Raw genomic sequence first — 17,434 nt, 5'->3', positions numbered from 1 at the left:
TGGGTAGGTTACTTTCTAAATGTAATCCGTTACAGTTACTACTTACCTGTCCAAAATTGTAATCAATAACGTTACTTTTGGATTACCCAAACTCAGTAACGTAATCTGATTACATTCAGTTACATTTAGATTACTTTCCCCTTAAGAGGCATTAGAAGAAGACAAAAATATATGTTACCGATTGAACCACATCTATTTATGCTGCATTATTAAAGTTTACATAGCTGGCCACACATGGATGTCACATTTGACTTTATGGGTTGGTTATGTAGGCTTCTTCTAACCCATCACTTTCTACTACATATAATAACACGTTTCAATTCGATCAGAATTCCAGTCATTCCAATAAATGTTATACCTCTTGATCTTCAAGAATAGGACTGGGTATTATGAAAGTATAGATTAGCCTGAGCATAACCCCAAAACTGAAGACTTATTAGCCAGCCCTGCTTTGTTATTTATGATTTTGTTGTCATGGAGGACTGATTGATTCGAGTTGAAAATAAATGCTGTGCTCATGGAATGGCATGCTTTGAGCACTACTGAAAAGTGCTATTTACATGTGAAAAATGAATGCCATATGGTACATTTGCTATAGGCCTATTTAACATTTTGTTGGTGACTCTTTGATAGCTTGATAATATACAGCTGTTTAAAGGGCAAATCCACAGATGAAACAATAACAAAACGGTTACCCGCCTCTGTTTTGGTAAAAAGCTGAGGGATGGGCCTGGAGAAATGTAACCACTCTCAGATTAATAGACAGAGCTGCAGATGCAAGAACTGACCATCCATGATATGAAAATGATTGTTTTAGTCATGTTATGAGGCTATTTATGCTTGTTTACATTTACAATGTTTACAAACATTGGGGGAAAACAAGCTTATATTTTGGGTTGTCATGGAGTGTGACAGTTGAACTAAGCTCATGAGGCATTTATAAGTTATATTCTTCAAGAATCAATTGATATATAATTTATAAGTCCAAAAATGGATGTAGCGACTACAGATTGCCCCTTTAAGTCTATCAAAAGTGTGTGAGTTTGAACACGTGTCCATTAGGCCTATGGATAACAAAAAAAAAAGTATCAGCATGAATTAGATTGAGCAATAAAAACCCTACTTTTATTCCATAGGCTGGGATCTGCACTATGCAGCTGTTGCAATAGCATCTTTTTATACTGGCTGTCCACCGTTTTCAAAAACAATGATTGAGAGGCAGCTTAAACTTCTTGAATTCAACCATTATTGGGTTCAAATACACATTTAGATTTGTGAACAGCCATCCACCACAACCACCGTAAGGTGCAAATAGCTAAATGAGAGAGCAGCAGTGTGATTCACATCAATGCGCTATGTAGATGACAATAATAAGTAATAATAATAAATAGCCACTGCTGTCATCCTTACCTACAAGAGTTTATTCAAGTTGGATCATTACAAAAGCCCTTTCCTGCTCTTTTCCTGCAATCCATTAAACCCATGTGGTGTGGCATCATATTGGTCTCTGAATTCCGGTCAGACTCGCTCAGGTGGAACAAATTTAAACTTGCACCCCTTTTCAAACCTGATTTGAATGTCATTGAGAACAGAAGTGTCAAATACATTTTTTTCCGCAAACCTCCTTTCTGAACTTAAAAGCTATCCTCGATGTAATCCTCTAGTTTTTCAAAAGTATCTGTAATCTGATTACAATATTTTTGCTGGTAACGTAACGGTTTACAATTATCGTTTTTTTTACTCCCCAACCCTGGCTGTAACCTACTGTAACCTAACAAAATTTGGAAAAAGTCAAGGGGTCTGAATACTTTCCGAAGGCACTGTACAAACCCTCTTACTATACTATACTGACCGTTGAGCGAGTCGCTCATGTAGATTTTATATCTAAGGGAGTTGCATAGCTGGATGCCCACAAATTTGCGGTACCAGGTCCTCTTCACGTACTGCTTCCCGTTACACTCCGAGTAGGAATCTGCTTTGAAGGGGAACTGTGTCCAGATAGCATCTTTTCCTGGAGGCAGGAGAGAGAACATATTTAAGGATTCATACGACATTATGGCACAGAGAATGGGAAACAAACTATGGAGGAAAAATGATTGTGAACATGACATACTGAGAGTCCTCTCACCTGAGACATTCTCACTCACCCGAGGGTCCGCTATGGAGGAGAGAGTGAAAGAGAGAAAACATCATTAGTCACTTATCAGTCCATTATTACCGCATTAATACAGTAATAAACAATAGGTGCACATGGACAGCTACATAGTCGTGTCCCTCCCAGTCTGATTTCACTACAGGGCAAAGAGCCTTTGGTCCAATCACTCCTCTTTATCAGTGTTAGAGATCAATCCAGCCTAGTCACATCAGTCGACTGTTATTTCTGTTTGGACACAATATTGCTTTGAATGAAGCTAGTTCATTGATTTCATTAGTGTGCATAACGGATATGATATGAATCCCAAAATCCAGTCCATCTGTAGCTATTATGTGACTATGACTGATGTTGAAGCTGTCAAATCATTGAGCAGCTGCTCTTGATCATTGTCACGAAGCCACACCTTCCCTCTCAGGTTAGAAGTTCAGAACGAGAAAGTGTAGGCTATATAGAAAAAATGACGCTCAAATTGAAAATCATTAAACAAAATACTGAAGATTTTGATCAGCCTAATGGAGGTGTAGATTACATCTCACGTTCCAGTGTTTCAACTTGTTAACAAGGCTGCATGGGATGTATCTTAGTGTGACTCTGTGCAGCCAATGGCAATGTCCCTTTTAGGTACACTGAACAAAAATATAAATGCCACATGCAACAATTTCAAAGAAATCAGTCAATTGTAACGAAATCAGTCAATTGTAATGAATTCATTAGGCCCTGATCTATGGATTTCACCACTGGGATACAGATATGCATCTTTTGGTCACATATATCTTAATATCAGAAAGCCAGTCAGTATCTGATGTGACCACCATTTGCCTCATGCAGCGTGAAATCTCCTTCGCAGGCCTGTGGAATGTTTTCCCACTTGGCGGGAACTAGAACACGCTGTCGAACACATCGATCCAGAGCACCCCAAACATGCTCAATGGGTGACATGTCTGGTGAGTATGAAGGCCATGGAAGTACTGGGACATTTTCAGCTTCCAGGAATTGTGTACAGATCCTTGCGACATGAGGCCGTGCATTATGATGCTGAAACATGAGGTGATGGCAGCGGATGAATGTCACGACAATGGGCCTTTTGGATCACGGTATCTCTGTGCATTCAAATAGCCATTGATAAAATGCAATTGTGTTCGTTGTCCTTAGCTTATGCCTTCCCATACCATAACCCCACTGCCACCATGGGGCACTCGGTTCACAATGTTGACATCAGCAAACCGCTCGCCTACACGACGCTGTCAGCCGTCAGCCCAGTACAGTTGAAACGCTGATTCATCCATGAAGAGCACACTTCTCCAGTATGCCAATGGCCTTCAAAGGTGAGTATTTGCCCACTGAAGTCAGTTACGATGCCGAAATGCAGTCATGTTAAGACCCTGGTGGGGACGATGAGCACACATATGAACTTCCCTGAAACGGTTTCTGCAGTTTGTGCCGAAATTCTTTGGTTGTGCAAACCCACAGTTTCATCAGCTGTCTGGGTGGTTGGTCTGAGACGATCCCACAGGTAAAGAAGCCGCATGTGGAGGTCCTGGGCTGGCGTGGTTACACATGGTCTGCAGTTGTGAGGCCGGTTGGACGTACCCAAAATCTCTAAAACGGCATTGGTAGAGAAATTAACATTCAATTCTCTGGCACAGCTCTGGGAGACATTCCTGCAGTCAGCATGCCAATTGCAAGCTCCCTCAAAATTTGAGACACGTGGCATTGTGTTGTGTGACAAAACTGCACATTTTAGTGGCCTTTTATTGTCCCCAGCACAAAGTGTACCTGTATATTGATCACGCTGTTTAATCTGCTTCTTGTATAATGCCAGGAGCCACTTGTGGATTTGACACCTCCGACACCATCAAAACAACCTCTATGCAGATGTTGGCTAAAGTGGATCTGATTGAATAGAGCACTAACCTAACTATGACCAATATGATCAAGTCCCCAAACACCCCCCTCACAAAGTTGCACCCTGGTAATAGTTGTCCATCTCTTCCTGGAGACTAGTGTGTGTTGTATATGGGAGTAGAGGAGTGATGAAAAGCCTGACAGACAGGACCTATAGGTCTCGACCAGACATGCCCCAGTGGTCGCCAAGGTTACCAAAACGGAAAAGGCATGTTGGAGTCATTAACAACAGTCTCATTGCACACCTCTGACATGCTAATAGTGAGCAGCTATTTACTTACACACATCTATTAGCCAAAGGTTAATACCATGAACAAGTAACTAATTAGCGACACATGTCTGAAAAGCATGTGATATCAGTGTTTGATACACCACTTAGAGGCGGAGCCAAGCTAAAGCAAAGATTTCAAGTTGAAACAGTGAGATTGTTATTAGATTTTTTTTTTTTTACTAATTCCCTGGCGCAGCTGATGGGGCTCTATAATGCCAACAGTGGGAATTGTGGTCCTAGCTCAAGGTTCTGATCTATGGTCCCTTTTGAATGGTTTCCATCAACTGTTAACATTTGGATATGGGAATTGTAAGCTGATCATAGCTCTATCCATGCCCAATGGGAACTTCTATCTGGAGCTGTCCATTATGTAAGTGTAATCAGACGTATTGGCCGCTCTGACATTGCTCATCCATATAGTTATATATTCTTAATACATAGTCTTAATTCATCATCCCTTTACTTAGATTTGTGAGCATTGGGTATATGTTGTGGACTTGTAAGATATTACTTGTTAGATATTACTGCACTGTCGGAGCTAGAAACACAAGCATTTTGCTACACCCACAATAACTGCTAAACAAGTGTCTGTGACCAATAACATTTGATTTGATAGAGTGGAGTCCATTTTGGATCTACACCTACCTGACTCTGTGTTGAACGACACCGCCTCACTGGCAGGCCCTTCCCCAAGCTCATTCTTGGGTTTCACTTTGAACTCGTAACTAAAGGAAAGAGAAAAAGTCAGCATGGTGATAATCCAGCTCAGTCATTCCAAAATCTCCTTTTTATATACAGAACTTTCTATTCCGATCGCCATGGTGAGATTCCACATCACAAGAGGCTGCTGATGGGAGGACTGCTCATAATAATGGCTGGAGTGGAGTGAATGGAATGGTATCAAACACATGGAAACTATGCGTTTGACGTATTTGATACCATTCCATTAATTCCAGTCCAGCCATTACTATGAGCCCGTCCTCCCCAATTATGGTGCCACGAGCCACCTGTGTTTCACGTACACAAAAAGAGTGCAGGATGGAAAGTTACACTTGTTCGCTATAATCGTAACCTTTGTGGAGCTTAAGTTTATATTCCACCTGTCTCCAACACTATGACACTTGATATTTGTATTCTCTACAGCCTTGAGCAGAGGCCAGTGCTTGCTCATGGCTCTCCTCTCCCTTTCTCTATCTCCCTCTCTCTCTTGCTCTTTCTCTTTCTCTCTGCCTCTGTCTCCTATTCTCTCTCTCACACAGACACACACAGACTCTCTTGCTTAAACACACATACACTCACATACATTCACACTCTTTCACTTGAACAAACACATACACACACACACACACTTTGCTAATGGCTGTTCCATAATGTATGTGATGTTCAGATGTTGTGGTGGGTGAAACAGACCCAGCCCAGGATAAGGTTCTGGTTAATCTGGTTAATTCTATGAATCTCTAACTCCCAGCCAAGACCAAGACCAGGATCCAGCATAATTAGAAACACAGTGAACCTTCCCAACCCAACCCTGCTCCAGCAAGCCTCCACACACCACATAAAAACAAACACACACCTGCTCTCTGGTTTTAAATTCTCCACAGCAGTGTGAGTCTGGTTGGTAGTCAGGATGGACACCTCTTCTCCATTTGGTCCTTGGGTCCTTGAAATGACCTCATACTCTGATCAAACGAGAAGCAGCAAATCCACACAACATGTTTAATTATATCTTTACAACCTCATTGATATCATACATATGTGATTTATATGTGTCTTAACGAGGCAAATATACAATTTCAAGACATGATTCTGAGGATTTGGGTGGGGTTGACAAGGACTGGGCCAAAGAAAGTGTTTTGAAAATATGTTGTCGCAGCGCTCTACCACCACGACATGTTCTTATTGTAAAGTTATCCTGATGGAGCACAGATGGAGTTCCAGGATGTTATTAAAAGACCCATTGTAATAGAGTCTTATGAGTCAGGACTTCACCCTTCAATAACCTAGAGAGCTTTATCAACCTCTGCGCATGTGCTCTTGCACACACACACACATGTATACGCACACACAAATATATATGCGCACACGCGTGTATACGCACACACACAAAATCACACGTATACGCACACACACACACACACATATATATATGCGCACACACACACACATATATATATATATGCGCACACACACTTGCACAAGCACACACGTATACGCGCACACACACACACACATATACAAACACACGCTCACACACAAACCTGTGGTGTCGTTGTCAGTCTTCTCCCAATCCAGGATGATGAAGGAGGGGCATCCCTCCACGGTCACCACGGTGACGTTGGAGGGGGACAAGCGGGGGGGTGCGGTGACATTCTGCTCCACCCCCTCCTCCTCAGGGAAGAAGCTGAGGGAGTGTGTTATGGAACATGGCTCGTCTGGCTTCTTGTCCGTCTTATAGAGCACATGAGGGGCTGGAAGAGACATTAAAGGGTTGGTGCTCAAACAATAATATCTTAAAAGACACAGAACTCTGTAGGATAACATATGTCATTTAGCAGACGATTTTATCCAAAGCGACTTTCAGTAATGCCGCATAGGCCTACATTTTACAAACAGGTGGTCGTTGGAATTAAACCCACTATCCGGGCATTGCTAGCGCCAAGCTCTACCAACTGAGCTACAGAGAATCACAATAGGATAAGAACGATTAAAAACATTGTAACTACAGATTTAGGTAAATGTTTTTCAGTTCTAATGTACTGTCACATGTTGTTCTACATCCAGGTTACATGCAATTAATTATACATTGCATTCATTGAAATAGACCTCGAACAGCTTATGATCAGCAGTATGGTGGTATTATTGTTTACATCTCTGACATCTGTACTCCATAGACAAGAGATCTAAGTCAGCTGGAGCTCAGCCAACCATCTGGATACAGACAAGACAAATCCAAAACAACTGGCGGTAAGAGGAAGCACGAAAGGCTAATGTTCTCCAGGCTATTGTCCTCAGTGATCCTCCAGCCCCTGTCCACCGTGAGTTTAGTCATGGGGGTTGTTTAAGACTGTTATGATCCGTGTGTCCTTACCTACGAAGCGCTTCTTGCCCAAGGCGTCCACTTCCGAAGCAGGCAGAGAGCTGAACACAGAGGAGTTGTCACCTGTCCCATTACGCGTGACTACAGAGAGATGGATGATGAGATTGAGAAACAACAAAGTGTGTGAGAGTACTGGGATGATATGTCAACATTCCATGGCAGAACTTTGTCCTCAATCTCTGGCTCAGTCCTACAGGCAGCAACTGCTTTGGTCTCTCGCTCTCTCTCTCACTCTCACACTCTCTCACACACACACTCAGGAGTAGCATGATTCAAACACACACGTATATGGTCACACATAGGTACACACATTAACACACGCTGGCTAGATTTGAGGAGTAGATGTCTTACTTTGGTTAGAATGCAAATCTTTGAAACCAAACTCCACCCCCTCATTGCCCTAACAGGTTATGACAGCCTCTGGTCCCAGAACAGTGAGAAAATGTTTTACCAACTGTCAGCTAAGAACTTCAAATGATATTCTTGATGTTTCAGCAGCTACGCTTGTCTTAAATTCTGTGTTAAATTGCTTAGATTATAGGCCTCACTGTGTTTCCATATTTATAGACCCACAGCGTATCTAAGGACTTTGATACTGCCCAAAAGTTGTCTGAAATGGGCCTCGAACAGGCGTCTTGCAAATGGTTTGGGAACTATCTGTCAGACAGGACATGTGTGCTTTTTGATGGTGTCAAATCAAGTTACCTCAATACTACTAAAGGTATCCTGCAGGGACCTGTCCTCCACTATTTATATAAATAATGTTGGTCTATCTGCAAAATCCTGTAACATTCATCTGTATGCAGATGACACTTTTGCATGTAAATATCTGAGCTTTTGGATTGACAAAAATGTTACGTTTAAAAAAACATACGGATGAGCTAGTTAAAAAGCTGAGATTTAAAATAGGCTTCTTTTATAGAAATATATCCTGCAGGTTGTACAGGCAACCTCCCTGCCACCTCTTAATTATGGTGACACTATTCATCAGACTGCAGCAGCAATTCTCTAAAACCCTTGGATGTTGTGGTACCATAGAAGTGTATCACTTCATTTCTCCTTTTTGTCGTCTTCCCTGTAGCTCAGTTGGTAGAGCATGGTGTTTGCAACACCAGGGTTGTGGGTTCGATTCCCACGGGGGGCCAGCACAGAAAAATAATTTATAAAAAAATGAAATGTATACATTCCTACTGTAAGTCGCTCTGGATAAGAGCGTCTGCTAAAATGTAATGTAAATGTTTACAATGCTCTTCTGCACAAGCTTCCAACATATCCCAATTCTCTGTTAAAGTATAAAAATACGAGGCACCAAAGCCGCTCACATGGTTGGTTAACTCTTGAAGTCCCTCGTGTCTCTACCAACCTACGTAAATCAGTCTTTAATTTTAATGCCCCCCCCCCCTCCCCATGTTTGGAATCATTTACAATCCACATTACATCTTGAATCCTTGGTGCCAATAGGGCAGTTTAGAATGCTGATGAGGGATGAATTCACTGAGGTTTCCGAGTGTTTTGGTTGATAGTAATAATTGATTTGTGTTGTATCTTATAGTTTTTTTGCTATTTTACTGAATCATCATGTTGACTTATGAATTGTTTGTTCTCACGGCACCATTGTGAATGATACCATGGTCTCAATTGGGCTCCCTTGAACAAATAAAAGTTTTTTAAAAAAGCGCAAAAAAACACATACACTACATGACCAAAAGTATGTGGACACCTGCTCGTTGAACATCTCATTCCAAAATGATCGCATTAATATGGAGTTGGCTGTCATAACAGCCTTCACTCTTCTGGGATGGCTTTCCAACAGATGTTGGAACATTGCTGTGGAAATGTGCTTCCATTCAGCCACAAGAGCATTAGTGAGGTTGGGTACTGATATTGGGCAATTAGGCCTGGCTCCGAGTCAGCATGCCAATTAATTCCAAAGGTGTTCGATGGGGTTGAAGTTAGGGCTCCGTGCAGGCCAGTCAAGTTCTTCCACACCATTCTCCCCAAACCATTTCTGTATGGACCTCGCTTTCTGCACGGGGCATCGTCATGCTGAAACAGGAAAGGACATTTCCAAAACTGTTGCCACAAAGTTGGAAGCACAGAATCGTCTAAAATGTCATTGTATGCTGTAGCATTAAGATTTCCTTTCACTGGAACTAAGGGGCCTAGCCCAAACCCTGAAAAACAGCCCCAGGCCATTATTTGTCCTCCACCAAGTTTTACAGTTGTATCTATGCATTTGGGCAGGTAGCGTTCTCCTGGCATCTGCCAAACCCAGATTTGTCCATTGGACTGCCAGACGATGAAGCGTGATTCATCACTCCAGAGAACACGCTTCCACTGCTCCAGAGTCTAATGGCGGCGAGCTTTACACCACTCCAGCCGACGTTTGGCATTGCACATGGTGATCTTAGGCTTGTGTGCAACTTCTCGGCCATGGAAACCCATTTCATGAAGCTCCCAACAAACAATTATTGTGCTGAATTTGCTTACAGAGGCAATTTGGAACTCGGTAGTGAGTGCTGCAACCGAGGACAGACGATTTTTACGCGTTAAACGCTTCAGTACTCGGCAGTCCCGTTCTGTGAGCTTGTGTGGCTTACCACTTCGCGGCTGAGCTGTTGTTGCTCCTAGACATTTCCACTTCACAATAACAGCACTTACAGTTGACCGGGGAAGCACTAGAAGGGCACAATTTTGACAAACTGACTTGTTTGAAAAGTGGCATCCTATGACGGTGCCACATTGAAAGTCACAGAGCTAATCAGTAAGGATGGTGGTGGCACCATCATGCAGTGGGGTTGTTTTTCAGCGGCAGGGACTGGGAGACTAGTCAGGATCAAGGGAAAGATGAACTGAGCAAAGTACAGAGTGATCTTGGATGAAAACCTGCTCCAGATTGCTCAGGACCTCAGACTGGGGCAAAGGTTCACTTTCCAACAGGACAACGACCCTAAGCACACAGCCAAGACAACGCAGGAGTGGCTTCGCGGCAAGTCTCTGAATGTCCTTGAGTGGCTCACCTAGAGCTCGGACTTGAACCCGATCGAACATCTCCGGAGAGACCTGAAAGTACAGTGGGGGAAAAAAGTATTTGATCCCCTGCTGATTTTGTGTTTGCTCACTTACAAAGAAATGATCAGTCTATAATTTTAATGGTAGGTTTATTTGAAAAGTGAGAGACAGAATAACAACAAAAGAATCCAGAAAAACGCATGTCAAAAATGTTATAAAATGATTTGCATTTTAATGAGGGAAATAAGTATTTGACCCCTCTGCAAAACATGACTTAGTACTTGGTGGCAAAACCCTTGTTGGCAATCACAGAGGTCAGCCGTTTCTTGTAGTTGGCCACCAGGTTTGCACACATCTCAGGAGGGATTTTGTCCCACTCCTCTTTGCAGATCTTCTCCAAGTCATTAAGGTTTCGAGGCTGACGTTTGGCAACTCCAACCTTCAGCTCCCTCCACAGATTTTCTATGGGATTAAGGTCTGGAGACTGGCTAGGCCACTTCAGGACCTTAATGTGCTTCTTCTTGAGCCACTCCTTTGTTTCCTTGGCCGTGTGTTTTGGGTCATTGTCATGCTGGAATACCCATCCACGACCCATTTTCAATGCCCTGGCTGAGGGAAGGAGGTTCTCACCCAAGATTTGACAGTACATGGCCCCATCAAATGATGCGGTGAAGTTGTCCTGTCCCCTTAGCAGAAAAACACCCCCAAAGCATAATGTTTCCACCTCCATGTTTGATGGTGGAGATGGTGTTCTTGGGGTCATAGGTAGCATTCCTCCTCCTCCAAACACAGCGAGTTGAGTTGATGCCAAAGAGCTCCATTTTGGTCTCATCTGCCACAACACTTTCACCAGTTGTCCTCTGAATTATTCAGATGTTCATTGGCAAACTTTAGACGGGCATGTATATGTATTCTTGAGCAGGGGGACCTTGCGGGCGCTGCAGTATTTCAGTCCTTCACGGCGTAGTGTGTTACTAATTGTTTTCTTGGTGACTATGGTCCCAGCTGCCTTGAGATCATTGACAAGATCCTCCCGTGTAGTTCTGGGCTGATTCCTCACCGTTCTCATGATCATTGCAACCCCACGAGGTGAGATCTTGCATGGAGCCCCAGGCCGAGGGATATTGACAGTTCTTTTGTGTTTCTTCCATTTACGAATAATCGCACCAAATGTTGTCACCTTCTCACCAAGCTGCTTGGCGATGGTCTTGTAGCCCATTCCAGCCTTGTGTAGGTCTACAATCTTGTCCCTGACATCCTTGGAGAGCTCTTTGGTCTTGGCCATGGTGGAGAGTTTGGAATCTGATTGATTGATTGCTTCTGTGGACAGGTGTCTTTTTTACAGGTAACAAGCTGCGGTTAGGAGCACTCCCTTTAAGAGTCTTTCTGGATATTTTTGTTGTTATTCTGTCTCTCACTGTTCAAATGAACCTACCATTAAAATTATAGACTGATCCTTTCTTTTTCACTGGGCAAACGTACAAAATCAGCAGGGGATCAAATACTTTTTTCCCCCACTGTAGCTGTGCAGCGATGCTCCCCATCCAACCTGACAGAGCTTGAGAGGATCTGCAGAGAAGAATGGGAGAAACTCCCCAAATACAGGTGTGCCAAGCTTCTAGTGTCGTACCCAAGAAGACTCAAGGCTGTAATCGCTGCCAAAGGTGCTTCAACAAAGTACTGAGTAAAGGGTCTGAATACTTATGTAAATGTTTCCTTTTTGAAGTTTTTGTAAATTTCCTAACATTTCTAAAAACCTGTTTTTGATTTGTCATTATGGGGTATTGTGTGTAGACTGACGAGGGGAAAAAATCAAGGGTTCTGATTACTTTCCGAATGCACTATATTTTTATAGTGTATATTCTTAGAAAAACAATCACTGAACCGTACTGTTCAAGGCCGGGACGATGGTTGTGGTCTTTTGTTTGGAGGGCTTAGTCGTAACCAGAGGGAAGGACTTCAAGATGGATGCCTTGTCTCCCTGCTTCAGGTCTCTGGGCTTATCTGAGGACAGGGGGGAGAAAACACAGCTCAGTCATATTAGCTACAGATACAGTTGTGGTCATCTGCTACCCAGCCAGGTGTATCTATAAGAGGTTTTCCTGCTGAAGGAAAATATATTAAATATGTGTGTTGCATAATTGTGTTGGTGTTATGTAAGAGAAGTGAGTCAGAACAACACACACATACTGCACACATACACACAGGCACACACATGCACACATACATACTGGCAGGTGCGCACTCACACACAGGCACTCACACACAGTTGTTGCGTTTAAAGCTGTGTGTGTATTCTTCAGAGAAGTGGTTTTAAGCTGTGTGTGTATTCTTCAGAGAAGTGCAAGGCGCTTTAGAACTTTACTGAGGGAAGGAAGAACCATCAAAATGAAGATGTCGGTGCAAAACTTGTGAAGTGTTGCTTTAACAGAAGTAAAAGTATTCAGCAGCCAAAACAGTGGTCAGTTCTGCCCTCACCCTTGTCCCCTGTTTTCCCCACCAGGTTGGGCCTCTTGTTGACAGGAAGAGAGGGACGCAGGACTGCAGGGGAGCCTGTGAAGTAGAGGCCATAGCAAGGTTAGGAACTACATATTTGGAGGCTGCTGGAGTGCACTGTTGAGAGGCATATTAATTCATAACTGAGGATGAATATTGTGCTTTTGAAAAAACAGTGGAATACTTTTCAAGAGGGATGAAGAACAGAGAAGCCGCAGTGTCAACTGAACCACTGGAGAGGAGATGGTGATGGACAGAAGCATTGCCATACAACAGATTGGACTTGTAAAAAAAGGATGTTGAGAATTCCTACTACATACCACAGCCATAGGCTATGAGTAACACCACATCAACTCTTAATAACCTTCAACTATAAACCTAGCTGTCACATAAAAAAACACAAGAGCAGCAATCAGAAGAAACCTAAAAACCACACGAGGATTCAAAGAAATTGTCAGCAAGACCGAGGCATAGATTCAATAAGATCAAGCATTTACCGGTGATAGCCGACACATACAGTGCCTTCGGAATGTTTTCAGACCCCTTGACTTTTTCCACATTTTGTTAGGTTACAGCCTTATTCAAAGATTTATTAAATAGTGTTTTCCCACATCAATCTACACACAATACCCCATAATGAAAAAGCAAAAACAGAATTTTAGAAACATTTGCAAATAGAAAAAAATGAAATATTACATTTACATAAGTATTCAGACCCTTTACTCAGTACTTTGTTGAAGCACCTTTGGCAGTGATTACAGCCTCGAGTCTTCTTGGGCATGACGCTAGAAGCTTGGCACACCTGTATTTGGGAAGTTTCTCCCATTCTTCTCTGCAGATCCTCTCAAGCTCTGTCAGGTTGGATGGGGAGGTTCGCTGCACAGCTATTTTCAGGTCTCTCCAGAGAATTCTGATCGGGTTCAGGTCATAGCAAAGTGTCTGAATACTTATGTAAATAAGGTATTTCTGTTTTAAATGTTTTATAAATTTGCACAAATGTCAAAAAAACTGTTTTTACGTTGTCATTATTGGGTAGTGTGTGTAGATTGCTGAATAGGTTTTATTATTTAATCTATTTTAGAGTAAGGCTGTAACGTAACAAAATGTGTATAAAGTCAAATGGTCTGCATACTTTCTGAAGGCACTGTAGCTGATATGTGGAACTGCATTCAAGGTGAAACTGTAGCTGTGAAATCATTGAGCAACTGCTCTTGATTATTGCCACAAAGCCACACCGTCCCACTTGCGTTAGAAGTTCAGAACAAGAAAGTGTAGTCTATTTACTGTAGAAATAATTACGCTCAATTTGAAAATCATTAAACTAAATAATGAGGATTTCTATCAGACTAATCGAGTTGTTGATTACATCTCACATTCCTGTGTCCGAACTTGTAAAAAAAAAGTCTGCATGGGATTTCTCTTAATGTGACTCCATGCAGCCAATGGCAATGTCCGCTTTAGGTATAATGCCACAGGAGCAGCTTGTGGATTTAACAGCTCTAACACAGTTCCACCTGCGACACGCCAAAACAGCCGCTATGTGGATGTCAACTAAAGCAGAGCTGATTGAATAGACCACTGAGACACCATAACATGTTATGTATGTTCTTATATCTTTTACATGAAAAGCAAGAAACCTGGTCTCAATTAATCCTCTGCTACAGTCAAGCCAAAATTCTTCACAATCCCTGTATTGTTCCTATTCCAGAAACTACGAATAGGATCAAACTAAACACAACCCAGGGAATAAGGCGGACGCCAGTTCAAACTCCCGCTAAATTATGTTCTTTTAAAGTCTGTTGGAGCTTTAGCAGGCTGTGGACTGATTTTAGTGGCAAAGCTCTGTGATGAAGACTCTGGAGTATCAAACTCAGAACAGGCCACTCAGACTGAACTCAGATCTACTATTAAGCAATCCAGTTCAGGATATTCTCCTTGATTATCTTTACTCCTGGCCAAACTGAGAGGGTTTGCAACCCTAGTTCAGGTCTCATTGAGTAAATGCACTTACTGGACATACGTCATCTCTCCATACTGTTGACTTTGATGTGGTAGACACTATCTGAGCGTGATTGTGGCAGTTCTTTGAATGCTTGGGAGACTGGTTCATTCTATTCACTGTAGCCTATGTCTATAGCTCTGACCACCCAGTGTGCAGCCCAGGGGGCCCCATGTCACATCATGTCATTTCCAGTTGGCCCACTCTTATCTCGAGAGCTCCGACCTCAATGGGGCTACGAAGACCAGACAAGGATAAGTAGAACTTGAAGCCAAGCGTGGGAAAGTCTTGGAGAGCCACAATGTGTGTCGCTTTCAGCCAAAGAAAATGTGGCTGTGTGTAAAACCTTGTGGCTCCTTAAATGCTTTTTTCCCCAAAAATAAAATCTACAACTTTTGTTGACTGCTCATTGGGTGATGGGGATCAGCGTTATGGGAACGTAAGGTGTGACGTCATGAGGAAGCTCTGTTTATCATCCTGAACCCTGCAGCTGGCTATGGGAGAACCAGATTATTCACAACAGCCCACAAAACACTCACTGGTCTCTTTGGGTGACAAACACCTAACCGCTGCACTGTTTTACAACAGCAGTGACAGACACACACATGCTCCCACGCACTTAAACACACACACACACACACACACACACACACACACACACACACACACACACACACACACACACACACACACACACACACACACACACATGTTTTGAAGTGTGAGCTTTACCAGCAGTAGATTGTTGTGTGTGCTGGTTTCTGTCAGAATCCTCTGGCAAGACAGTGAAAAACACTGTGCATTAGGTTTGCCCAGAACAATATTCCCTGAGAAAATATTTTCCACTGATTTACAAAATTACTGTTATGCTTGTAGCAACATACAGTGCAACCGGAAAGCATTCAGACCTCTCTCCTTTTTCAACATTTTGTGATGTTACGACCTTATTCTAAAATGGATTAGATATTTTTATTCCTCATCAATCTACACACAATACCCCATACTGACTAAGTAAAAACAGTTTTTTTGACATTTGTGCAAATTTATAAAAATAAAGAAAATGAAATACCTTATTTACATAAGTATTCAGACCCTTTGCTGTGAGACTCGAAATTGAACTCAGGTACATCCTGTTTCCATTGAGCATCCTTGAGAAGTTTCTACAATTTGATTGTAGTCCACCTGTGGTAAATTTTATTGTACATGATTTGAAAAGGCACACACCTGTCTACATGAGGTCCCCACAGTTGACAGTGCATGTCAGAGCAAAAACCAAGCCATGAGGTGGAGGTAATTGTTCATAGAGCTCTGAGACAGGATTGTGTCGAGGCACAGATCTGGGGAAGGCTACCAAAACAAAGGAGAACCTTCCAGAAGGACAAACATCTATCCAGCAATCCACCAATCAGGCCTTTATGGTAGAGTGGCCAGACAGAATCCACAACTCTGTAAAAGGCACATGACAGCCCACTTGGAGTTTGCCAAAAGGCACCTAAAGGACTCTCAAACCATTAAAACTAGATTCTATGATCTGATGAATCCAAGATCGAACTCTTTGGCCTGAATGCCAAGCGTCACATCTGGAAGAAACCTGGCATCATCCCTGTGGCAGGGACTGGGAGAATGGTCAGGATCGAGGCAAAGATGAATAGAGCAAAGTACAGAAAGATTCTTGATGAAAACCTGGTTCAGAGCGTTCACGGCCTCAGACTGGGGCGAAGGTTTACCTTCCAACAGGACAACAACCCTAAGCACACAGCCAAGACAACGCAGGAGTGGCTTCGGGACAAGTCTCTGAATGTCCTTGAGTTGCCCAGCGAGACCCTGGACTTGAACCAAGTCGGTACATCTCTGGAGAGAACTGAAAATAGCTGTGCAGCAACGCTCCCCAATAAGACCTGTAGAGAAGAATGGGAGAAACTCCCCAAATACAGGTGTGTCAAGCTTGTCGCGTCACACCCAAGAAGACCCAAGGCTGTAATCGCTTCCAAAAATGCTTCAACAAAGTACTGAGCAAAGTGCCTGAATACTTATGTAAATGTAATATATTTTTTTTCTATAGATTTGCAAAAATGTCTAAAAACAAGTTTTTGCTTTGTCATTATGGGGTATTGTGTGTAGATTAATGAGGGAATAATACAATTGAACAATTTTAGAATAAGGCTGTAACGTAACAAAATGTGGAAAAAGTCAAGGGGTCTGAATATTTTCCGAATGCACTGTATACTGGAGAAACTCAAGGTCACTATCCACTCTCAAAGTAGAGGGCTCAAAACAATGTAAGGCCTATATAAACTATATAGACCACATTCACAGTTGAACAACATCAAATCAAACATGAGATGTGCAAGACATTGAGGTACAGAACACAGATATGAGCACTCCATCCAGTGTGGAATTCACCCTGAGAAACACATGCTTCAGGACCATAGAAATAGGAGACGGATAAGCCCAAGACAGACAGACACCACTGACAGACAGACAGACACCACTGACAGA

At 42.5% G+C, this 17,434-nt stretch overlaps 1 protein-coding gene across 4 annotated transcripts in view; it reads right to left on the bottom strand.

Annotated features, from left to right (window-relative positions):
* Nucleotides 1–17,434, bottom strand: part of LOC106586705 (target of Nesh-SH3) — a 47,739-nt gene that overhangs the window by 4,292 nt on the left and 26,013 nt on the right. For all 4 annotated transcript variants that reach the window (XM_045707492.2, XM_045707493.2, XM_014174254.3 and 1 more), the window contains 8 exons: nucleotides 12,919–12,993; nucleotides 12,331–12,444; nucleotides 7,420–7,509; nucleotides 6,590–6,799; nucleotides 5,905–6,010; nucleotides 4,977–5,056; nucleotides 2,129–2,158; nucleotides 1,853–2,011 (listed from right to left, as the gene is read on the bottom strand). In XM_045707492.2, the coding sequence (XP_045563448.2) occupies nucleotides 1,853–2,011; nucleotides 2,129–2,158; nucleotides 4,977–5,056; nucleotides 5,905–6,010; nucleotides 6,590–6,799; nucleotides 7,420–7,509; nucleotides 12,331–12,444; nucleotides 12,919–12,993 (864 nt within the window). The remainder of the gene's footprint in view (nucleotides 1–1,852; nucleotides 2,012–2,128; nucleotides 2,159–4,976; nucleotides 5,057–5,904; nucleotides 6,011–6,589; nucleotides 6,800–7,419; nucleotides 7,510–12,330; nucleotides 12,445–12,918; nucleotides 12,994–17,434) is intronic.

This window comes from Salmo salar, chromosome 25, assembly GCF_965601325.2.
Source record: "Salmo salar chromosome 25, fSalSal1, whole genome shotgun sequence".
Classification (NCBI taxonomy): domain Eukaryota; kingdom Metazoa; phylum Chordata; class Actinopteri; order Salmoniformes; family Salmonidae; genus Salmo; species Salmo salar.
This window is presented reverse-complemented; position numbering and strand designations above follow the sequence as displayed.